The 24,254-nt window shown below is 45.8% G+C and overlaps 1 protein-coding gene across 3 annotated transcripts in view; it reads left to right on the forward strand.

Moving 5' to 3' along the window:
* Positions 1-24,254, forward strand: part of ccdc152 (coiled-coil domain containing 152) — a 74,820-nt gene that overhangs the window by 33,008 nt on the left and 17,558 nt on the right. For 2 of the 3 annotated variants that reach the window (XM_033018513.1, XM_033018514.1), the window contains one exon: positions 19,412-19,480. The exons of the other annotated variant lie outside the window; for it this stretch is intronic. In XM_033018513.1, the coding sequence (XP_032874404.1) occupies positions 19,412-19,480 (69 nt within the window). The remainder of the gene's footprint in view (positions 1-19,411; positions 19,481-24,254) is intronic. 3 annotated transcript variants of the gene reach the window in all.

The raw sequence follows: 24,254 nt of genomic DNA on the forward strand, positions 1-24,254 counted from the left end.
TCAACTATCTATAGACCCTAAGTGCATTTATGGGTTAAAGAGTTATTGAGTGAATATGCATAGGTGCATGCTCAACTTCATGTTGATACACTAAGATGTGGCAGATGATAAGCACAAGGGTGCAATCAGGAAAAAGATCCTGTAAAAGGTACATAATCTAATTTGCCACTGGAGTATCATTAAGTACAGATCAATGACAACACAGAATGGGTGTTGGACCACGCATTATTTATGAAATTCTGATTTAATGCAACACTGAATATAGATATATTGTTTTCATGCTAATTAAAGGTTGCAAAATGTGTGGTATAACAGTGGCAAAAGATACATTCTCGCTACAAGCATGAGGAATGGTCTTTTATGTCTTCCTCCAATTTACTTTATGAGTCTGGTCTTGAAATAGAGTCATCAAGAGTCGCTTTAGGTTCCAGCTGTGGAATTGGCCTATGCAGTTTGCTATAATGCAACATTATATGGTTATTTTAAACGTAACTTGCTGGTTCAGCCTGTGGCTTGAGAGATCAGCTGTTGCATGATTAAATTAATATATGTTCTACAGATTCTCAATAGACTGCTTACGGCTTGGGTTGTCACGCCTATTTTTGTATGTATTCACAGTGCTGGAATGGTACCAAAAAGCGGTACTTTGCTGCTTCAGATGGTAAGCGTTTGTTTAATGCTCATGTTATATTTAAAATGGTACAGATTCTGAGTTATTGCAGTTCATTTAAATGGTCTTTGACAATATTGAATTATAGGGTCATTAACTGTGCCAAGGGGCTTTCCATCAGACTTACTGCAGCTAACGAGGTCCAAGTTGTTGAGTTCACCTCGGATATCGAGTTAGTAAAGGATATCTGTTACACAGGTTTCCCAGGACAAGTACAATGCAGTATGGGAGATTGACATTGTGTAACACTATTTTAACCAGGGGGTTCCAGCTACATCCTTAGCTTTGATCGGATCTCATTAGGTAGTTAACCTCCTGGCGCTGGTTAGCGCAAAAGGACACTCGCTACATTATTGTGACAGGAGAGGATGATTACATCTGCAAATATATGCATAGTATTTTATGCTATAATTAATTTAAGCAGAGCAGTAGGGGTGTCAGGTCTCAAAATAGTTCAAGACACACCCAGGGATTTTTCGTTATGTGGGGACACACATATACAATAATACGTCAAGGTCACCAAGAGCTTTTGAGACTCTGAGCTAACTATGATTGTTAGTTACAAAAGATGTTATAAGAACCTATCCGCTCAGATCTTGTCAGGTGTTAAAACGGAGTTGAGGTATGCAGGAGTAGATACTGATCCGGATCTCGCTCCACCAGGGCTGCTATAACAGCAGCAGCAAGGGTTAATTACGTTCCGCTGGACCACATCCTAATGGCTGTAGTGTGGTCAAATGAACAATATTTCAAACATGTTATAATAACCCGTTGCCAGACCAGAGGTATTCTCAATTTATTTTATGTTCTGTTATAGGTTCCATCTGGATGAGAGATGTGACTATTGTTATTGCTTATTTAACAGCATCAGCATGTTTAAATCTATGTCATGACTGTATGCATTATGAATGTTTTCCCTCATTTGTCAATGAGGCAGTTGTGGTTGTGTAGACTTGTTTCTCACGGCATGAAATCACAGAGCTTTGAAATCTTCACATAGTCACTCACGTGACTCCGAAGTAAAATAGTAAGATTAAACGAGAACTTACCAGTTTGAAGTTTGATCTTTATTTTATGAGGAGTTACGATGAGGGATTACGTGCCATCCGCTCCCAGCCCTCATTAAGATAATCTGGTAGTTCTAGTCTTCTTTCATCTTACTATCATACTTCAGTCACTATTATTATCTGTGATTTCACACCGCTGCTTTGAAGATTGACGCACGTGCGGCTGAACGGGCCTTCTTCACGTAATCCCTCATCGTAACTCCTCATAAAATAAAGATCAAACTTAAAACTGGTAAGTTCTCGTTTAATCTTACTATTCTTCTTTACGACTTATGAACTTACAAACAACAAACACCTGAAGAAAGAAAAGCTAGGATGCTCAATGCGGATAATACTGAACAGGTCAAATGACATCTTGAAGAAACGGAGCTAATATTTGCAGTCAATTACTTTTCATCAAAGCTCGAAAAATTAAAGACAAGCACTTTTTAAAGTTAAAGCTATGTGGTGGTGAGGGGAACAGAGGGTTTGTGGAGAGAAATGGGGTGTGCAATGGAAACAAAGCGAATGTATAATTCCGAGCTGCTTCTTCGCCCCTTCCTAGCGGCCTACCATCGGGACTGGAGCGGCTTCTCCTGCCGGGACTGGTCAGAACCCCAGCTTCGGCTGCAGCGCAACACTGAAGCACCATCACGCAGCGGGCGATGCCTTGCCCGGTTCGTCGTGCGGTAAGCTCCGGAGTGCTGTGACTGCCGACTCCAACATTGAGGAGCTGCGGTCTGCGGAGCGTGCAGCCGCGGGCGGCGCTGAACTTTGAACACCGCCGAACCTGGGATCTCTCGCAGAGATCGCCAGAGTCGGAGCTCCGACCAGCGCGGCCTGTGGGCTTCAGGAGCCGAGGTCTCCGGGGAGGGAGCGGCCGTTCCAGACACTCCAAGCCGCTGAGGAGTGTTTCGCCCAACGCCGGAGCTCCATCATCCGACAAGAGGGCCTGAAAACATCGGGCTGCCTTTGCGGCGACTGGCTGCGGAGGGCACAAATAGGCCCCGACCTCGGGTGATCACAGAGGAAGAGAACTGAACTTTTTAGTGCCTCTCCTCACAGTGGAAAATGTTGATTGTGTTGTGGGGGGACGTTCATGTTAAATTCCATAATGTCATTTTTCTTTCTTTAATTTTTCTATGGATGTACGGAAACCTAATTATTTATTCTATGTAAAGCACTTTGGTTTCAACACGAGTTGATTTAAACGTGCTATATACATAAAATTTACTTACTTACTATAATAAAGATGAGATTACAAAAGTGAACTCTACAAACGGCAGTGGTATGATCGTTACGGTCAATTCTTACACGCCTCTAAAAGTACCTGCCCATGCAACCGCTGTCCTTTTTCCTCTCCAATAATTCAAGGACCGTAATGCTCCTCCTGAGTGAAGAAAGAGTTCTCTTTCACTTCTTCATACTACATTCAGCATTCCCACTGTGGAGACCTACATTTGGTTATCTACTTTGAAGGAACCAAATGTAGATTGGGTGACTGCTTTGAAAACATCTCTGTTGTCCAAAATAAATTCCTCATCCATGCTGACCAAGATGCCCCATCTACGCTAGTCCCATTTGCTCGTGCTTGGCCCATGTCACCCTCAAGCTTTCCAAACACTCTCTCTATCCAAATGTCTTTTAAATGTTGTTATAGTACCTGCCTCAATGACTTCGGTTGGCAGCTCGTTCCATACACCCATCATCCTCTGTGAAAAGGTTGCTCCCCTTTCCCCTCTAACCATAAACCTACGTCCTCTGATTCTTGAATCTTCTACTCTGAAGAAAATATTCTGTGCATTCATCCTACCTATTCCTCTCATGATTTTGTACCCCTCAGCCAGCCATCAGTGGTAAGTCACTGGAGAGCATTCTGAGAGAGTCAGCATTTGGATGAACAAGGACTAATTAGTGAGGGAATCATGTCTCACAAATCTGTTCAAGTTTTTGAAGCGATAAACATATTGGTTGGCAGACAGGAAGCAAAGAGTAGGAGTGAATGTGTACTTTTCAGAATGGCAGGCAGTGGCAAGTGGAGTGCCGTAACGCTCCTTGTTGGGGCCACAACGGTTTACATAGAAACATAGATAATAGGTGCAGGAGGAGGCCATTCGGCCCTTCGAGCCAGCACCGCCATTCATTGTGATCATAGCTGATCATCCCCAATCAATAACCCGTGCATGCCTTCTCCCCATATACCTTGATTCCACTAGCCTCTATCTAACACTCTCTTAACTCTATCTAACTCTCTCTTAAATCCATCCAGTGACTTGGCCTCCACTGCCCTCTGTGGCAGGGAATTCCACAAATTCACAACTCTCTGGGTGCAAAAGTTGTTTCTCACCTCAGTCTTAAATGGCTTCCCCTTTATTCTAAGACTGTGGCTGCTGGTCCTGGACTCACCAAACATTGGGAACATTTTTCCTGCATTTAGCTTGTCCAGTCCTTTTATAATTGTATATGTTTCTATAAGATACCCCCTCATCCTTCTAAACTCCAGTGAATGCAAGCCTAGTCTTTTCAATCTTTCCTCATATGACTGTCCCGCATCCCAGGGATCAATCTCGTGAACCTACGCTGCACTGCCTCAATCACAAGGATGTCCTTCCTCAAATTTGGAGACCAAAACTGGACACAATACTCCGGATGTGGTTTCACCAGAGCCCTATACAACTGCAGAAGAGCCTCTTTACTCCTATACTAAAATCCTCTTGTTATGAAGGCCAACATTCCATTAGCTTTCATCACTGCTTGCTGTACCTGCACGCCAACTTTCAGTGACTGGTGTACAAGGATGACCAGGTCTCGCTGTACCTCCCCCTTGCCTAACCTAACCCCATTGAGATAATAATCTGCCCCCCTGTTTTTGCTGCCAAAGTGGATAACAAAAATAACTAAAGCATGTGATGTCATCCCACACCAGAGACTGCTTTGGAAGCTTGACTTCTATGGTATTCGTTCCAACAAGAAACGATGGATTTTCAGTTTTTGACAAAACGTCTTCAGCGTGTGTGTGTGTGTGAACGGAAAGAGTTCCAATTGGCATCCAGTGTTGAGTGGTACACCTCAGGGCACAGTACTTGGCCCACACCTATTTTTGCTTTACATAAATGACATCCATGAAAAAATCGCAAGTACGACCAGACTATTCGCTGATGATTGTTTGCTGTACCGTCCAATTAAGTCAGCTGATGATGAAGATGCTCTCCAAAAGGATCTCGATACTATGGTTGAGTGGTCAAAACAATGGGGCATGCAGTTCAACCCTTCTAAATGTGAAACCATGCGTGTCACCAGAAAGAGGAATCCAAGCGAAATATCTTACAGTATACTTGGTGCCACCCTTGAAGAATCCAAACAAACCAAGTATCTTGGCATCAAATTGCAGAATGATCTGCGTTGGAATGGTCAGACTCATCATGCAACTGTGAAAGCAACAGGTGTCCTAAACTTTCTGAGGCGCAACTTTCATCATTGTTCAACTTCTGTCAAGGAGAAGCTATACTTCACCCTCGTTAGACCTCATTTGGACTACGCCGTTGCAGCATGGGACCCATACACAAATAAAAACATTTCTTCCATCAAAGACAAGCGACTCGATTTGGTACCAACACCTATGAGAGAGAAGCGAGTGTCACCAAACTTCTGAATTCTCTGGGGTGGAACCCTCTCCAAGACAGACGTGAAGCTCACCGTTTGACCTGTTTTTACAAAATGTTAAATGATCAGCTCGACATAGATTACAAGACCTACACCAAACCCAAACCAATTAGGAGCAGACGAGGGCATTCGATCCAATTTGTAATCCCAGCTACAAAGACAGATGTGTACAGCAATTCGTTCTTCCCCCGCACAATTAAAGCATGGAATAATCTCCACCCTACTATAGTTACCCAACCAGATGCAACTAAATTTAAAGTAGCTCTTTCTTCCCAATAACCCTTTCTGGCTTAAGCTCTCCCTCCACCACCTCCAGTTTAAATTCCATTTGGAATATTTTGGAGGACCAAGAAACCAAGAACCAAGAACACTGAGCCAACATATATAACATATGGGGGTTACCATATATATTAATGATCCTACATATTAGGATATATTAATATCCAACAATTGAGTTACAGATGACTCCCCTGAAATCACTCCCCTGATCTTCAGTATCCTGATGTCTTTTCCTCCCATGAGATCAGTAATGCACCTTCTACCCCTGCCTTCAGGCAGCAATGCTGCAGTCCTGGCCCATAGTCAGCAATTTCTGACTGTTCCTTCAATTAGCCTGGGGCAGCAGTTATAAGACTTATCTTATGCAACACCTTCTCATGTATCTGCAAGCATCTTTGTACAAACTTAAAAGGGAAAGGGATAGGAAATTGGAGTGGGCTGTTTAACTTGTAAGACAGTAAATAATTTTCAGTTTACTTATTTGATTTCACTTGTTATATATTATTTTCACTGTGATTAATGTTCAAAATTATTCTAATTTAGGACACACTATCTTTCAGTATGCCCAGAGACATCACGATAATGATGCTCCTGGCATCATTATATGCCTAATGATCAGGTTCAAATCAAATGTATTTCAAGTCAAATGGCTTGAGGTTGTGACTAGCCAAAGAAAGATAGTTTTCAAATAGGAAACTATTGCATATGTGAAGAAAGTACGACTAACTCTTAATAATAATAATGGATGGGATTTATATAGCGCCTTTCTAATACTCAAGGCGCTTTACATCGCATTATTCATTCACTCCTCAGTCACACTCGGTGGTGGTAAGCTACTTCTGTAGCCACAGCTGCCCTGGGGCAGACTGATGGAAGCGTGGCTGCCAATCTGCGCCTACGGCCCCTCCGACCACCACCAATCACTCACACACATTCACACACATTCACACACAGGCAAAGGTGGGTGAAGTGTCTTGCCCAAGGACACAACGACAGTATGCACTCCAAGCAGAATTCGAACCGGCTACCTTCCGGCTGCCAGCCGAACACTTAGCCCATTGTGCCATCTGTCGTCCCACTTGTCTTGTCTGACCTACACCTGCCCCTATGTCCGTGTGTCCTTGAATTACATGACTACTGTCATTTAAGTCAAGGGCACACGGAATTTGGGTTTTCCTCAGGGAAATAGGAGTAGGGGTAGGTCACAGACCCTCAAGTCCCCTCCCCCATCCCAATTGAATCATGGCTGATTTTTGCTGGCTTCAATTCCTCTTCTGTGCCAGTTCCCCAAATCCTTGATTCCTCAATGCTTCAAGTCAAGTCTAGTCGAGTCGGGTTTGTTGTCATGTACACGTATGGTGAGGTACAGGTACAATAAAAATCTTTTTTGCAGCAGCAACATCCTCTGGGAGAATAAATTTCCCCATACATCAGTTTTAAATGACTGGGCCCCAATATTGTAACCATGTCCCCTTATTCATGACTGACTGATGAAAACGGGTGACAGTTTCGAACACTACATAACACCAGCCTCAGCAATTTTGATCTTCTTTGGACTGTGTTCTTGTTTACACTATGGTCTTTGGTTTCAGTAAAAACACTGAATCAAGCACTTGAAACAACATAATTTTATTTTAACAAAAGCGCGTCACAGTTCAACTACTGTACCTATCCCACCGCGGGTTCGATCCTCGTGTCTGCCTGATCAAGCCCTTTAGGCCTCGCTCAGACAGAGACACTCCAGAAGTTCACGCAGTCCCAAGCGCTCTCCCAGAAGATCAACGCTGAACCTCGTGGTAGCGTACTTTTATATGTCCCGGGACCTTGAGGAGCCGAACCACATGGGGGTAGTCTCTTAATAACCCAATTACAGATATCGATTAACCCCACACATAACAGACATTTCCGTAACCCAATAATACAACAGCTCAATACATTGTATTCAAAACGGACTTCATAAGGGAGCCAACTGAGAAACATTTACCCTGATCTACAGGAAACCCAGACAAGGCTCAATACCTCATCCAATCAACACTCGGCAAAGTCAAACATTATTTACAATTATTTACAAGGTGTATGGCTGGTTTGCAGCCATCCAATCCATTCTATGTATTTTGCACCTAATTGACAGGGTTTGCAGATGTTCTCATTCTTTGCTTGCAAATTGTATCTAAGCTTCAGACACTCTGGCACCTCTTCGCAGCTTGTCCCAGCACTGCAGAGAGCAACTCCAAATTGACCAAATTTCCCAGCAACCCTGAAGCTTTTACCCCATTTTGAAGTCCTAGCCTCTACAATTTAGCCAGGATTAACATTCCTTTTTTTTAATCATAATGATAACCCATCAATAATGATAACCAAAATGGCTCAATAATCAGCTAACCAGATATACATAGTGTTCAAAAGGGAACTGCAGATGCTGGAATATCGAAGGTACACAAAATTGCTGGAGGAACTCAGCGGGTGCAGCAGCATCTATGGAGCGAAGGAAATAGGCGACGTTTCGGGCCGAAACCCTTCTTCAGACTGATGGGGGGTGGGGAAAGAAAGAAGGAAAAAGGGAGGAGGAGGAGGAGCCCGAGGGCGGGCGGATGGGAGGGTGGGAGGAGACAGCTAGAGGGTGAAGGAAGGGGAGGAGACAGCACAGGCTAGCCAAATTGGGGGAATTCAATGTTGATGCCATAAGGGCGCAAGGACCCCAGACGGAATATGAGGTGCTGTTCCTCCAATTTCCGCTGTTGCTCACTCTGGCAATGGAGGAGACCCAGGACAGAGAGGTCGGATTGGGAATGGGAGGGGGAGTTGAAGTGCTGAGCCACCGGGAGGTCAGGTAGGTTATTGCGGACTGAGCGGAGGTGTTCGGCGAAACGGTCGCCCAACCTACGCTTGGTCTCACCGATGTAAATCAGCTGACATCTAGAGCAGCGGATGCAGTAGATGAGGTTGGAGGAGATACAGGTGAACCTTTGTCGCACCTGGAACGACTGCTTGGGACCTTGAATGGAGTCGAGGGGGGAGGTGAAGGGACAGGTGTTGCATTTCTTGCGGTTGCAACGGAAAGTGCCCGGGGAGGGGGTGGTGCGGGAGGGAAGGGAAGAATTGACGAGGGAGTTGCGGAGGGAGCGGTCTTTGCGGAAGGCAGACAGGGGGGGAGATGGGAAGATGTGGCGAGTGGTGGGGTCACGTTGGAGGTGGCGGAAATGGCGGAGGATTATGTGTTGTATTTGCTGGCTGGTGGGGTGAAAGGTGAGGACCAGAGGGACTCTGCCCTTGTTGCGTGTGCGGGGATGGGGAGAGAGAGCAGTGTTACGGGGTATGGATGAGACCCTGGTGTGAGCCTCATCTATGGTGGCGGAGGGGAATCCCCGTTCCCTGAAGAACGAGGACATTTCCGATGCCCTGGTATGAAATGTCTCATCCTGGGAACAGATGCGGCGTAGGCGGAGGAATTGGGAGTAGGGGATGGAGTCTTTACAGGGGGCAGGGTGGGAAGACGTGTAGTCCAGATAGCCTACATTACAAACCCACTGACTCACATGTCTATCTGGACTACCCCGCAGCACTACTCTCTCTCCCCATCCCCGCACACGCAACAAGGGCAGAGTCCCTCTGGTCCTCACCTTTCACCCCACCAGCCGGCAAATACAACACATAATCCTCCGCCATTTCCGCCACCTCCAACGTGACCCCACCACTCGCCACATCTTCCCATCTCCCCCCATGTCTGCCTTCCGCAAAGACCGCTCCCTCCGCAACTCCCTCGTCAATTCTTCCCTTCCCTCCCGCACCACCCCCTCCCCGGGCACTTTCCGTTGCAACCGCAAGAAATGCAACACCTGTCCCTTCACCTCCCCCCTCGACTCCATTCAAGGTCCCAAGCAGTCGTTCCAGGTGCGACAAAGGTTCACCTGTATCTCCTCCAACCTCATCTACTGCATCCGCTGCTCTAGATGTCAGCTGATTTACATCGGTGAGACCAAGCGTAGGTTGGGCGACCGTTTCGCCGAACACCTCCGCTCAGTCCGCAATAACCTACCTGACCTCCCGGTGGCTCAGCACTTCAACTCCCCCTCCCATTCCCAATCCGACCTCTCTGTCCTGGGTCTCCTCCATTGCCAGAGTGAGCAACAGCAGAAATTGGAGGAACAGCACCTCATATTCCGTCTGGGGTCCTTGCGCCCTTATGGCATCAACATTGAATTCCCCCAATTTGGCTAGCCTGTGCTGTCTCCTCCCCTTCCTTCACCCTCTAGCTGTCACCTCCCACCCTCCCATCCGCCCGCCCTCGGGCTCCTCCTCCTCCTCCCTTTTTCCTTCTTTCTTTCCCCACCCCCCATCAGTCTGAAGAAGGGTTTCGGCCCGAAACGTCGCCTATTTCCTTCGCTCCATAGATGCTGCTGCACCCGCTGAGTTCCTCCAGCAATTTTGTGTACCAACCAGATATACATAAGTGTGTTTTACTTTTCGCATATATCAGCAACACAAGATGATGATATTTCTTCCCAGAATCTTGTCAAGCATCCCGAGTTTTCATGGGCATAACTTCACAAGTTCTGTCTGAGGAGTCTTCACCTCCTGAGTTTTCGTGGGCGCGAATTCCCTCCATCCGTGTTACTGCCCAATCTTCCATCACCTTTCACAGTCGAGCCTAAAACCTAGAAAATCCTGAGAAACTTGGGACAAAGCAAGTTACCATCATGCACTCATGCTTTCCCACACATTCGCGATACTATCCTATTCTGTTCCCTAATATCTATATTACTAAAAGTCTGATCTTGATCGCTTTTGGCCCACTGTGCTGCGATTTCCGAGAGAACGCCGCCACCTACGGCCGTCATTTTTGGCCACCTCGCTCAGAGCCCCCCTCCGCCTTCCGGGACCGGAGGATATTTCACATCGATGAAAAATCAGAGAGATATTAATGTTTTTTAAAAAATTCCCCATTCTCTTTGCTGCCCCCGCTGGCGGCAGGGGAGAGGAGGAGGGACTATAAAACCCGGAAGTGTCGTGCCTCACTCAGTCTCTGCCAGACAAAGGAAGCGAGAGGGTCATGGCTCTCTGAGCTGTGAATAACACTGAACGCACGTCTACTCCACGGTGAGTCCTCTCGATGTGGCTGCTGCCAAATTGTTTGCCCTTTTATTTTAAGTTTGTGTTCACAAAATGAATTTTGGTTGTCAGGTGGCTGCTGCCCAATTGTTTGCCTCGCCTTTTTAAAAAGCGTTTGTGTTCACAAAATGAATTTTGGTTGTCAGGTGGCTGCTGCCCAATTGTTTGCCTTGCCTTTTTAAAAAGCGTTTGTGTTCACAAAATGAATTTTGGTTGCCAGGTGGCTGCTGCCCAAATGTTTGCATAGCCTTTTTTTTTAAAGTTTGTGTTCACAAAATGAATTTTGGTTGTCAGGTGGCTGCTGCCCAATTATTTGCCTCGCCTTTTTAAAAAAGTTTGTGTTCACAAAGTGAATTTTGGCTATCAGGTAGCTGCTGCCCAATTGTTTGCCTCGCCTTTTAAAAAAAGTTTGTGTTCACAAAATGAATTTTGGTTGCGGGTGGCTGCAGCCAAATTGATTGTCTTGGCTTGGCTTTTAAAATCATTGCAACAGTTGGTTGGCAGCCCAAGAATCCATTCGGCCCACAATGTCTATACTAGCCCTCTGGAAACCAGTACCTTTGGCCCGCAACACCGATACTAGCGCAACAGAAAGCCCCCCCCCCCCCCCCCCCCCCGGTGAGCAATATTGGAATTGGTGGAGAGGTGGAATATTGTGTTGGTGACCAGCCCTCCCGTGTGATGCTGGGACCCAACGGGTCCCACTTAGTCTAGTACTCTTTATTATTCTGGGACCAATGGCAATTAGCCTTCTTCATACTCACACAATGTATATCTGATGACGGGTAATCATATAAATTTTAGCTGGGTTCAGTCCACTCTAATTTAAAGCAAACCATGATAAATGTTCCAATGTAACCAAATTCAGTCTCGGCCTTCTATTTGCCATTTCAAATTCCAATGCCTATTTCATCTTTCTCATTCCACAGCATTGTAGCTGATAATACAATTTCCTTCCAATTCCTGTGGAATTCCCAGCTGTTCAAGTTTAAATAATCAATTTCCTTTGCTATTAATTTTATCCTAAATCCAATCAAGAATGCCAAACCCAGGGACAATTTCTTTCCACCTTAATATTAGAAGCTGCTTTAACATCAAGGGTTAAACAATTCAAATCCATCGGGCAAATATGCATCGGCTCAGCTATTTTCAATACCTATTCAAGTTTCCCCCTACAGTTAACCAAGTCTTTCCTCCAATACCTCTTCTTATTTATGTATGCACTCTTCACTATGGTAACTCGTTACTATGTTGATTCTTTACTCTGATGGCTCTTTACTCTATTAGCTCTTTACTATGTTGGCTTCGCTCTCTGTCTAGGGGTTCTCGCTTTTAGTCTGTTGGCTTCGTTCTTTGTCTCGGGGTTCTCGCTGGTACTAGTTCTTCTTATCTCTACGTAACTTTTCTAGATGGTTAGTATTGACCTTCAAGTTCAAGTTCAAGTTAGTTTATTGTCATGTGTCCCTGTGTAGGACAATGAAATTCTTGCTTTGCTTAAGCACACAGAAAATAGTAGGCATTTACTACAAAACAGATAAATGTGTCCATGTACCATGATATAAATATATACACACATGAATAAATAAACTGATAGTGCAAATAACAGAAAGTGGTTGGTAATAATCAGAGTTTTGTCCGAGCCAGGTTTAATAGCCTGATGGCTGAGGGGAAGTAACTATTCCTGAACCTGGTTGTTGCAGTCTTCAGGCTCCTGTACCTTCTACCTGAAGGTAGCAGGGAGATGAGTGTGTGGCCAGGATGGTGTGGGTCTTTGATGATACTGCCAGCCTTTTTGAGGCAGCGACTGCGATAAATCCCCTCGATGGAAGGAAGGTCAGAGCCGATGATGGACTGGGCAGTGTTTACAACTTTTTGTAGTCTTTTCCTTTCCAGGGCGCTCAAATTGCCGAACCAAGCCACGATGCAACCGGTCAGCATGCTCTCGACTGTGCACCTGTAGAAGTTAGAGAGAGTCTTCCTTGACAATCCGACTCTCCGTAATCTTCTCAGGAAGTAGAGGCGCTGATGTGCTTTTTTGATGATTGCATTAGTGTTCTCGGACCAGGAAAGATCTTCAGAGATGTGCACGCCCAGGAATTTGAAGCTCTTGACCCTTTCAACCATCGACCCGTTGATATAAATGGGGCTGTGGGTCCCCCTCCTACTCCTTCCAAAGTCCACAATCAGTTCCTTGGTTTTGCTGGTGTTGAGGGCCAGGTTATTGCGCTGGCACCATATGGACAGTTGCTCGATCTCTCTTCTGTACTCTGACTCATCCCCATCAGTGATACGCCCCACAATAGTGGTGTCGTCAGCGAACTTGATGATGGAGTTCGCACTGTGGTTCGCTACGCAGTCATGGGTATAGAGTGAGTACAGCAGGGGGCTGAGCACGCAGCCTTGAGGTGCTCCCGTGCTGATTGTTATTGAGGCTGACACATTTCCACCAATACGAACAGACTGTGGTCTGTGGACGAGGAAGTCAAGGATCCAGTTGCAGAGGGATGCGCAGAGACCCAGTTCTGCGAGTTTGGTAACCAGTTTGGAGGGGATGATTGTGTTAAATGCCGAGCTGTAATCAATGAATAACAGCCTGACATATGAGTTTTTGTTGTCCAAGTGGTCCAGTGCGGAGTGGAGGGCCAGCGAGATCGCATCCACCGTTGATCTGTTGTGGCGGTACGCGAACTGCAGCGGGTCCAGGTTTTTGTCGATGTAGGAGTTGATTTGCTCCATGATCAGCCTCTCAAAGCACTTCATCACCACCGGCGTTAGTGCTACTGGTCGATAGTCATTGAGGCACGTCACCTTACTCTTCTTGGGCACCGGTATAATTGATGCCCTTTTAAAGCAGGTGGGGACCTCAGACCTCAGAAGTGAGAGGTTGAAAATGTCCGTAAAAACTCCCGCCAGTTGGTCCGCACAGGTTTTTAGAACACGGCCGGGTATACCATCAGGTCCAGGTGCTTTTCGGGGGTTCACCCCTCTGAAGGATTTCCTGACATCGGCCTCTGTAACTGAGACTGAAATGCCATCACAGCGAATGGGGGATCGGGAAGGCACATCGGTATTCTCCCTGTCAAAGCGTGCGTAAAACGCATTGAGCTCGTCAGGGAGTGATGTTACACCGGCATTCGAGCTGCCTCCTGGTTTTGCCTTGTAGGAGGTGATTGCATTCAGACCCTGCCACAGCTGCCGAACATCTGTCTCGTCCTCCAGTTCCGAGGGGAACATAAATTTTCAGTCTACCTCATCATTTTATACCACCACCTTACGTTTCCAGGGTATGCCTTAATTCTTGATATCCGTTAGGGCCTGTCCCTTCCTTGGTAGTAACTAAATAGTCCAGTCCTATCTTCGACTATCCTCCTATGGGTGAGACTAAAGAAGAATGCTAATTTAACAGTCAATTCTCTAACAATTTGAAGAATGTATCCCATAAGCCCTCTTTGAATTAATTTACTTAGAACTAAATTTTGGCGCAAAGTGAGTATTTTGCCCCGAACCACAGAGAAATTCCTTTTTTTATTCAGATCCAATTCTAAAGAGGAGCTATCCCAATAGTCGTTACAAGTTGTCAGTTATTTCTTTTGAAGGTGATTAAAGTGTCCTTTGTTCCCCTTCCTTTTCTTTCTCCAATAGCTAGGGGATATCAAAGTTGGGCACTAGGGTAGGTCCTTTTCTTCTTCCTTTCTGATGGTAGTTTCAGTTACTCGGGAGTAGGGATACTGAGGAGCATATTGCGCTGCCTGCTGGCCTTCCCAAATGTCTTAAAGGGGCAGGACAGCATCAGTTCTTTCTGCTGGTCACCTTTTTCTGGGGAGCTACATTACCTTTCGCTGTCTTCTTCCCGTTCTTAGGGGTCTGTGCATTCTTTTACCTCACTCCCCAGATAGTCTCTCGTTGATATATTGTCCTGCAGACACAAACTCAGCAATACATTAATTCAATATCTTCCTTCCCCACTCCCGTTCCTCCTGCACAGTCTTTCTTAAACATTCTTGTCAATAGCTTCTGGCACATTTTCCACTCCTGCTCTAGTGTTCCTCCAGCACAAGATTCCAGCATCTCTGGTTGCTCGTATCTGTGAGTAACATGATCTGTTGCTGACCATTAGTGTATTTTTCCCTGCCCATGACATGTCTAACATTATTCTTTTTTGAAAATAAGTCATTGATGTCAAATCTTCCTTAGCTGCTGAATATTACCAGATAATCCAGGTCAGTTCTTGGGGGACAATTGCCTCATCATATTTCTACCAGAGCAACTCCCTGTTCCAGCAACAGACATTCTGCTGGAGGAACTCAGTGGTCTAGCAATATCTAAAGGGGGAAATGGAATGGTCAATGCTTTTGGTCAAAACCCTGCATCAGGACTCTCAGTGAATGGGGAGATAATGTAAAGAGCAGAGTGGCAGGGCCCAGTGTGCGGTAGGTGGACTGAGGGGTGAAGGTGACGGGCATATTCAGCCCGTTGGGGCTAGAAGGTGGCAAACAATATTAAAGACAGATGGAGCCAGGTGGGGAGAGGGGAGATTGGAGACAGCTAGGAAGATGATAAGCGGGAACACTAAGGCGACCAGATTCTGGCATCTGCAGTCTCCGGTGCCTCCCTTGTTCCATCCTCTGTCATTTCTCCATACATATATTTATCCAATTCACTCAGTGAGGCCACAGTGGAACTGCCTCCAGCATATTTGCAGCCGTGCACTCCTGAGTCCATTTACCTACTGCATCAAAAGGCAAACATTGTGATAGGATGAATTAAAGTGGAATTGGTGGAGGCTTACGGATCATAAACACCAGCAAGGTTGAGTTGGGCTACGTGGGCTGTTTCCATGTTCTACAATTCTCATGACATGACGTTAGTCTTGGTTAGACTGCCAGTCGTTTCAATTTATACCAAGTGTAAGAGCTGATGTGAATGCTAATAGGGCACTAAAATACAGCAATAATATTAGAAATCATAAAGTGGATATTAGTATTTACTAACATTCTTAAATTTTTCCTGTAAACATCCATTAACTGCCCTAGCATTAATATGTCAGGCCCATTTTTAAGTATTTGGTAAACTAACAATTCGCAGAATGTATGCAGATTTCCTTTGGATTTGTTTGACTTATCTAGCATTTTTTAATTTTGCAAACTGAGAATTAGTATTTAAGCAGGAGCGAGCTGCAACAGTTCAAGGAATGAGCAGTGCTGGAAATACCATTTGGAATCAGGCAATGGGAAGTATCTGAGCTAAAACAGCAGAAGGCAAAAGCTTGATAGTTTCAAGACTACAGAGGATGATTCTTCAAAACTGTTATCCACACATGTTTGAGTTTGATTCACCTGGAAATCGGTGGTATTGGTATTAGTTTATTTATGCAGGTCAGACCATACCTGAGTACATCAGGTAGTGAAAACAGGAAAATGAACGGATTGCAGAATATAATGTTACAGCTACAGAGAAAGTGCAGAAAAAATAAAGTGCAAGGGCTGTAATAAGGTGGGATGGAAGATCAGGATATTCATCCCCAGCATATGAGCTGTCTGTGGAAGAGTTTGATAACGGCTGGGAAAAACCTGTTCCCGAGTCTGGTGGTATGGCTTCAAGCTTTTGTATATTCTTTCTGACGGGGGAGAGGAGAAGAGGGAATGACCATGGTGTGAGTAGTCCATGATTCGATGGAGGGGGCAGTTCTGATGGGAAGAGTAATGCTGCTCTACAGTCTAGGAGCTGCAACCGCAAAGGCGCGGCCGCCACTGAGCTTATGCCTAGATCGCGGGATATTCAGCAACCCCAAGTCGGCCGATCTGAGGGACCTGGAGGTGGAGTGGTGGGTGAGAAGACTTTTAATGTAGGTGGGGGCAAGCCCATTGAGGGCTTTGTAGACATAGAGGAGGAATATTGACAACAAGGCAGGGTGAAGTGTAGATGGAGTTGATGGTCTGGGCTGCATGCACAACTCTCTGCAATTTAATGTGGCCTTGGGCAATGCCGTTACTGTATCAAGCAGTGATGCATCTGGGTAGGATGCTCACTATGATCATCATCATCGGCTGTCACTCGAAACGAGTATGACTGTCCTCTCATGGAGGACGCCTGTGCGTGACTTTGTTAAACGTGGGGGGACTGGTGCACAGACAGCCATCCCAGGGTCCTTGACAGATCTGGATCAGAATCCAGTGGCTTGGAGACCAAGACGACCGGAAACCCTTTTCTGCTGCAGCCTTCATCCGCCTTCCCAGCCGTTGTGACGCTCCACTAAGGTCAGCCATCGTCCTCCGCCGGTTTCACCGTTGAGGTCTAGGTTGAATAGCTCTTTGTCAGAGACCTCCCCCTCGACCTTACCACCATGGGTGGCCCTACCAGGAGCAGAACTCCAGACGGCATCGCTCTCCGGATGTCAGGACCACACAAGCTTCTCCACCACGACAAGGTGACAATCCACGAACAATTCACTATGGTACATCTGCAGAAACTGTTAAGAGGCATTGGAGGCATGCCAAATTTTTATTGGCTTCCTCGGAAGTAGCGGCAATGGAATGCTTCCTTGACCATAGTGTCAGTGTGGTTGGACCAGGACAAATTGCTGGTGATATTTAATCTGAGATACCTGCAACTCTCGAACATCTCCCCTCCACTGGACATGTACACCACTCTGCTTCCTGAAGTCAATGACCAACTCCTTTGTTTTGCTGACATTGAGAAGAGGTTGTTTTCTTCACACCATTCTACTAAGCTCCATCTCCTTTCTGAACTCTGACTCGATCCGGCCAACTCTGGGGTGGTGTCATCTTCAATCTTGTACATGGAGTTAGAGCAGAATGTGGTTGCATAGGTGTGAGTTTATAGGGAGTGTCGGGGAGTAGGGCTGAGAACGCATCTGTGCGGGCGCCAGTGTGGAGGATATTTTTATGCCTAACCCTCACTAATTGTGGTCTGTGGGTCAGGAAGTCAAGATTCCAGTGGCAGAGGGGAGTGCAGTCTCCTCGGTCTAGGAGTTTGGAGATGAATTTGTTGGGATTATGTTTAGTTTAAGTAAGTAAGTAAGTAAGTTTATTGGCCAAGTATTCACATACAAGGAACTTGCCTTGGTGCTCCGCCCACAAGTAACAACATGACATATAGTGACAGTTACGAATGACTCAGAAAACACTAAACATTAATGATAATAAAACATTAATGATAAAACACCATTGATCAAGCATGTGAACCAACAAAATACCAGATACCCAAAGGGAGGCTACAGATTTTTGGCTGTTGAGTAGAGCAACTACTCGTGGATAAAAAGTTTAGTTTATTATTTTCATGTGTACCAAGACACGTTGAAAAAGGGTTGCTCTGCATGCTATCCCATCATACTATGCCAGCTACCTAGCCCTGACCATGTTTCTTTTTTCCTGGGGTTAGACTCACAATGACAAAGTTATTTTTATCGTAAGGTTTTCAAACCCAAATGTTTTTAATAGTTATGTTTAATGTTGTACTAAAGACAATATGTGATATTGCTTAATAGAGTATCCTCGCACAAGTGTCGATAGTGGCCATCCTTTGTCAGTTTCAATGGTCTCCCCTGTGAAACTGACAGACTGTGTTAAGAGGTTAAGGTGTTTGATTACTGCGTGGAGGCAGTTTATTCCCTTACTCTGTGACTGCTTCTCAATTTCCAAAGTCACTTTCAAGTGGTTTTCTAATTCCCAATCAAAATTGTGTTAGATCCGGAATGTTGAAACAAGGAACTGCAGATGCTGGTTTACAAAAAAAGTGCTGGAGTAACTCAATGGGGTCAGGAGGCATCACTACAGAGCATGGATACGTGACGTTTCGGGTCAGAACCCTTCATTAGACTCATGGATAGGTGAAGTTTCGGGGGTCGGGACCCTTCTTCAGATTGAACATGGATAGGAGACATTTCACGTCGAGATCCCTCTCAGACTCATGGATTGGTGACGTTTTGGGTCTAGACCCTTCTTCAGACTCAAAATGGAAAGGTAACATTTTGGGTCGGGCCCCTTCTTCAGTCAATGGATGAGTCTGGAGAAGGGTCCCAATCAAAACCATCACCTATCCATGTTCTTCGGAGATGCTGCCTAACCCAATGAGTTATTCCAGCACCTTGTGTCTTTTTTTCTGCATTAGATTCAACCTAGGTCGTGCAATATAAATAGTATTCCCCGATTGCATTATATCTGATTTGCATCATGGAAACTTGCTATAAAACTCAAATACCCCTATCTCTATAACGTCACCTCTTCTCATTCAGAAAAGGCAAACATCCCCTTGTAATTCAAGGCATTCTGTCTTGGTAAGAGCATTGTACTCTTTTAGCATAATGGCATCTACCTATAGCTCAGTGACCAGAACTGCACATAGTGACCAAACGTGGTCTGGCCAGCATCTTCTGCAGTTGTAATGTGATGCCATCATTCCTCAACAAACGTTCCAAACAACATCTTCTTCCTCCTGTCAACCTGTGTCATCACTTTCAGTCAAATCTCAGAAGATTGTGAGAAAGCCCAGATTCCAGATCTGCTGCCACAACTTGTCCCCAGCCCTCTCAGGAATCGCATCCCAGTGCAAGTCAGAGTTGAGCAAACTAGATTTGTGTACAACTTTTATATCCAGTAATGGATTGAATATTTTTGCTTTTCAGAATGTGTTTTGCTGCATGGAGTGATAGAGGGACTGCAAGGCACCATCCAAAAACAATATAATGTGAGAGGTAAGAGTTCATGGTAAATTAGGCAGAAAGTAATGCAAGATTGACACAAAAAGCTGGAGTAACTCAGCGGGACAGGCAGCATCTCTGGAGAGAAGGAATGGGTGACGTTTCTTCAAACGAAGAAGGGTCTTGATCTGAAACGTCCCCCATTCCTTCCCTCCAGAGATGCTGCCTGTCCCACTGAGTTACTCCAGCATTTGTGTCTACGTTCAGTTTAAACCAGCATCTGCAGTTCCCTTCTACACAGAAAGTAATGGAATGTTGACACAAGAGACTACAGTTACTGGAATCTTGAGCAAAACACAAAGTGCCGGAGGAACTCAGCGGGTCAGGGGATGGAATGGGGAGGCGACATTTCAAGTCAGAATCATTCTTCAGACTGATGCATTAGGGGGGAGAAAACGGAAAAAGAGATAAACGCCCTGTTAGGGCGGCGGTAGAGATGCTGCCTTACAGCGAATGCAACACCAGAGACCTGGGTTCGATCCTGACTAGGGGTGCTGTCTGTATGGAGTTTGTACGTTCTCCCCGTGACCTGCGTGGGTTTTTTTTTCGAGATCTTCACTTTCCTCCCACATTCCAAAGACGTACAGGTTTATAGTTTAATTGGTTTGGTAAATGTAAACATTGTCCCTCGTGTGTGTGGAATAGTGATAGTGTGTGGGGATCGCTGGTCGGCGCGGATTCGGTGGGCCGAAGGGCCTGTTTCCGCGCTGTATCTCTAAACTAAATTAAACTAAAGATGGGGTGGTACAAAGCCTGACAAATGATAGATGGATACCAATGAGGGGAGGGGCAGGGGGCTGATTGGGAGATGGGTGGATTAAGTGACCAAGGCTGGAGGTGAAATGGAGACCAAAAGGGTGTCAGATAAGGAGAGAAGATGGGTGAAATGTAAAGCCAGAGAGAGGGATAGGCGGAGGGAAAGACGGTGGATAAAAGGGAAATGGGCGACAGAGATGAGCGATGAGTGTATGAAGGAGGAGAAGAAGTAAAATGACTAGAGATGGGAGATAGTGAGAGAACTGCAATGGAGTTGGGAAGGAATAAAAAGAAAGAGGTGAGAATGTTGTTCCATTGATTCAGTTATTTTCCTGATCTTTTCTTCCCTTTCTCAGTGTTTTCAACCATCCATTCAAATCTGGCATTTAATTGCAGCAGCAGAGATTGTGCTGAAGAGACACATTGAGACTGAGATTTGGGTTAATTCATACTGGATGAAAGTTCAGTGTTTCCACATTGTACACAAGAGTTTACTTTGGGAATGCTTATTCTTTAGGGATTTCCCTCCACCTCATTTCTTGTCCCATTGGAGATTTTGATTCTCAGTTTGTGAAGGGACAATTTTTTTTTGTCCAATTTTCATCCTTCTGTCCCCTTGGAATCCTCGGTACACAAAAATGCTGGAGAAACTCAGCGGGTGCAGCAGCATCTATGGAGCAAAGGAAATAGGTAACGTTTCGGGCCGAAACCCTTCTTCAGACTGATAGGGGTTGGCGGGGAGAAGGAAGGAAAAAGGAGGTGGAGGAGCCCGAGGACTGGGGGATGGGAGGAGACAGCCCGAGGGCTGAGGAAGGGGAGGAGACAGCAAGGGCTAACAAAATTGGGAGAATTCAATGTTCATGCCCGCAGGATGCAGAGGTGAGGTTGGAGGTGCTGTTCCTCCAATTTCCGGTGTTGCTCACTCTGGCAATGGAGGAGACCCAGGACAGAGAGGTCGGATTGGGAATGGGAGGGGGAGTTGAAGTGCTGAGCCACCGGGAGGTCAGGTAGGTTCTTGCGGACCGAGCGGAGGTGTTCGGCGAAGCGATCGCCCAACCTCCGCTTGGTCTCACCGATGTAGATCAGCTGACATCTAGAGCAGCGGATGCAGTAGATGAGGTTGGAGGAGATACAGGTGAACCTCTGTCGCACCTGGAACGACTGCTTGGGTCCTTGAATGGAGTCGAGGGGGGAGGTAAAGGGACAGGTGTTGCATTTCTTGCGGTTGCAACGGAAAGTGCCCGGGGAGGGGGTGGTACGGGAGGGAAGGGAAGAATTGACAAGGGAGTTGCGGAGTTAGCGGTCTTTGCGGAAGGCAGACATGGGGGGAGATGGGAAGATGTGGCGAGTGGTGGGGTCATGTTGGAGGTGGCGAAAATGATGGAGGATTATTTGTTGTATGTGACGGCTGGTGGGGTGAAAGGTGAGGACCAGAGGGACTCTGCCCTTGTTGCGAGTGCGGGGATGGGGAGAGAGAGTAGTGCTGCGGGGTATGGAAAAGACCCTGGTGTGAACCTCATCTATGGTGGAGATGGGGAACCCCCGTTCCCTGAAGAATGAGGACATTTCAGATGCCCTGGTGTGGAACGCCTCATCCTGGGAGCAGACGCGGCGTAGGCGGAGGAATTGGAAGTAGGGGATGGAGTCCTTACAGGAAGCAGGGTGGGAAGAAGTGTAGTCCAGATAGCCATGGGAGTCAGTGGGTTTATAGTGGATGTCGGTAAGAAGTCTATCACCTGCGATGGAGATAGTGAGGTCAAGGAATGGTAGGGAAGTGTCGGAAATAGTCCAGGTATATTTGAGTGCCGGATGGAAGTTGGTGGTGACGTGGATGAAGTCAGTCAGCTGTGTGTGGGTGCAGGAGGTGGCCCCAAAGCAGTCATCATGTAACGGAGGTAGAGGTCGGGGATGGGGCCCTGGTACATATTGAACAAGGACTGTTCGACGTACCCGACAAAGAGGCAGGCGTAGCTGGGGCCCATGCGCGTGCCCATAGCTACGCCTTGTATTTGGAATCCTCGCCAGGTGACCATGACACCAGATTGTTGATGGCTTAGTCAATCGTAAGAGGATGGAGATTTTTCCACAATCTAGAAGGAACGCTTCAAGAAAGCTTGCCTGCACTGCAGGATCTTGAAAGGAAAAAATGTCAGTGATTTTACTCAATGCTCACCTGAAAGAGCCACACAGCGTGGAAAAAAGCTTTTCAGTCCATCTTGTCCATGCCAAACACGTTGCCATATTGGTCTAGTCCCATTTAGCCCATATCCCTCTATACCATTGCTATCCATATATCTGTCCAAATGTCATTTAAAAGTTGCAATTATAATCACGTCTATAGCTTCCTCTGGCAGCTCAATCCACACACCATCTACCCTCTGAATGAAAAGTCGGCCCTATGCTCCCTCTTAAATCTGTCCCCTCTTACCTTAAGCCTATGATCTCTAGTTTTAGAATCCTCTATCTTGGGAAAAAGACAGTGAGTGTTCACTTGATCCACGCCCCTCATGATCTTGTACAGTTGAATGATGTTCATATCTACCCCCATTCCCTTACTTCAACGTTTGCTCTAGAATAGAGTGTCTGGACTTCATCTTCCGGCAACCAATCATCCAGCTGCCTGTTCATACTTGTTCAGTTCAGGCAGCCAAGCATTAGTGATCCCATCATGGATGTTGTTCAAGTTTCTTCTTGGTGCCACTGGGAAGACAGTGCATAGCAGAGAGTGCTCCTGATCTAGTCGACCTCATTGGAGATCCTCGGGTCATCTTTAATTGGATTTCACTGGACTTTAGTTTAGTTTAGAGACACAGCACGGAAACAGGCCCTTCGACCCACCTAGTCCGCGTCAACCAGCGATCCCCGCACACCTAACACTATCCTACACGCACTAGGGACAAGTTTACATTTATACAAAGCCAATTAACCTACAAACTGTACGTTTTTGAAGTGTGGGAGGAAACCGAACATCTCGGAGAAAACCGATGCAGGTCATGGGAAGAAAGTACAAACTCCGTACAGACAGCACCCGTAGTCAGGATGGAACACGGGACTCTGGCGCTGTACGGCAGCAACTCTACCGCTGTGCCATCATATGCCGCCCATTATCTTGCGCTAAATGTTATTCCCTTTATCATGCATCTGTACACTGTGGACTGTTCAATTGTAATCATAGATTGTCTTTCCACTGACTGGTTAACACGACAAAATTGCTCTTCACTGTACCTCGGTATACGTGACAATAAACTAAGATAAACAAATTGCTCGATCATCAAACACTCCTATCTTGCTCTGACTGCAGAACAAATGGTTGTGTGAACACATTCATCGACATAACCATAGTGGAAATCATGCCCTATGATCAAATGCCAATGACCATAATAGTTTAAAAATAGGATTAACATGCATTCCAACTGGTTGTTGGTGATTGTATTTTCCAGCTGGGAGCAGGGAGCAGCCAACACTCCCATCTGCAGGAAAACGGAGATACCGCAGCTAATAGTCATACTGAGGTGGAAAGCGCTTGTGCCAGAAACATTTGTTAATTCAGCGAAGCTACGCATTAGAAGGATGAGTGGGAACGTGAGGGTACTGAATAGTGAAAGGTCAGGATAGAGTGGATGTTGTCAAGGATGAGATGTCATAGCCTCAGAATTAAAGGACATTCCTTTAGGACAATGAGAAGGAATTTCTTTAGTCAGAGTGTGGAATCTGTGGAATTAATTGCCACAGTAGGCTGTGGATGCCACGTCAATGGATATTTTTAAAGCAGAGATAGATAGCTTCTGAAGAAGGGTCTCATTATGAAACATCACCCATTCCTTCTATCCAGAGATGCTGCCTCCAGCATGTTGTGTCTATCCAGTTTAAACCAGCATCTGCAGTACCTTCCTATACATCGATAGATTCTTCATTAATACGGGTGTCTGGGGTTTTGGGGAGAAGGCAGGAGAATGGGGTTGAGAGGAAAAGATAGAACAGCCATTATTAAATGGTGGAGTAGATTTAATGG

The sequence above is a fragment of the Amblyraja radiata genome, chromosome 3 (genome assembly GCF_010909765.2).
Source record: "Amblyraja radiata isolate CabotCenter1 chromosome 3, sAmbRad1.1.pri, whole genome shotgun sequence".
NCBI lineage: Eukaryota > Metazoa > Chordata > Chondrichthyes > Rajiformes > Rajidae > Amblyraja > Amblyraja radiata.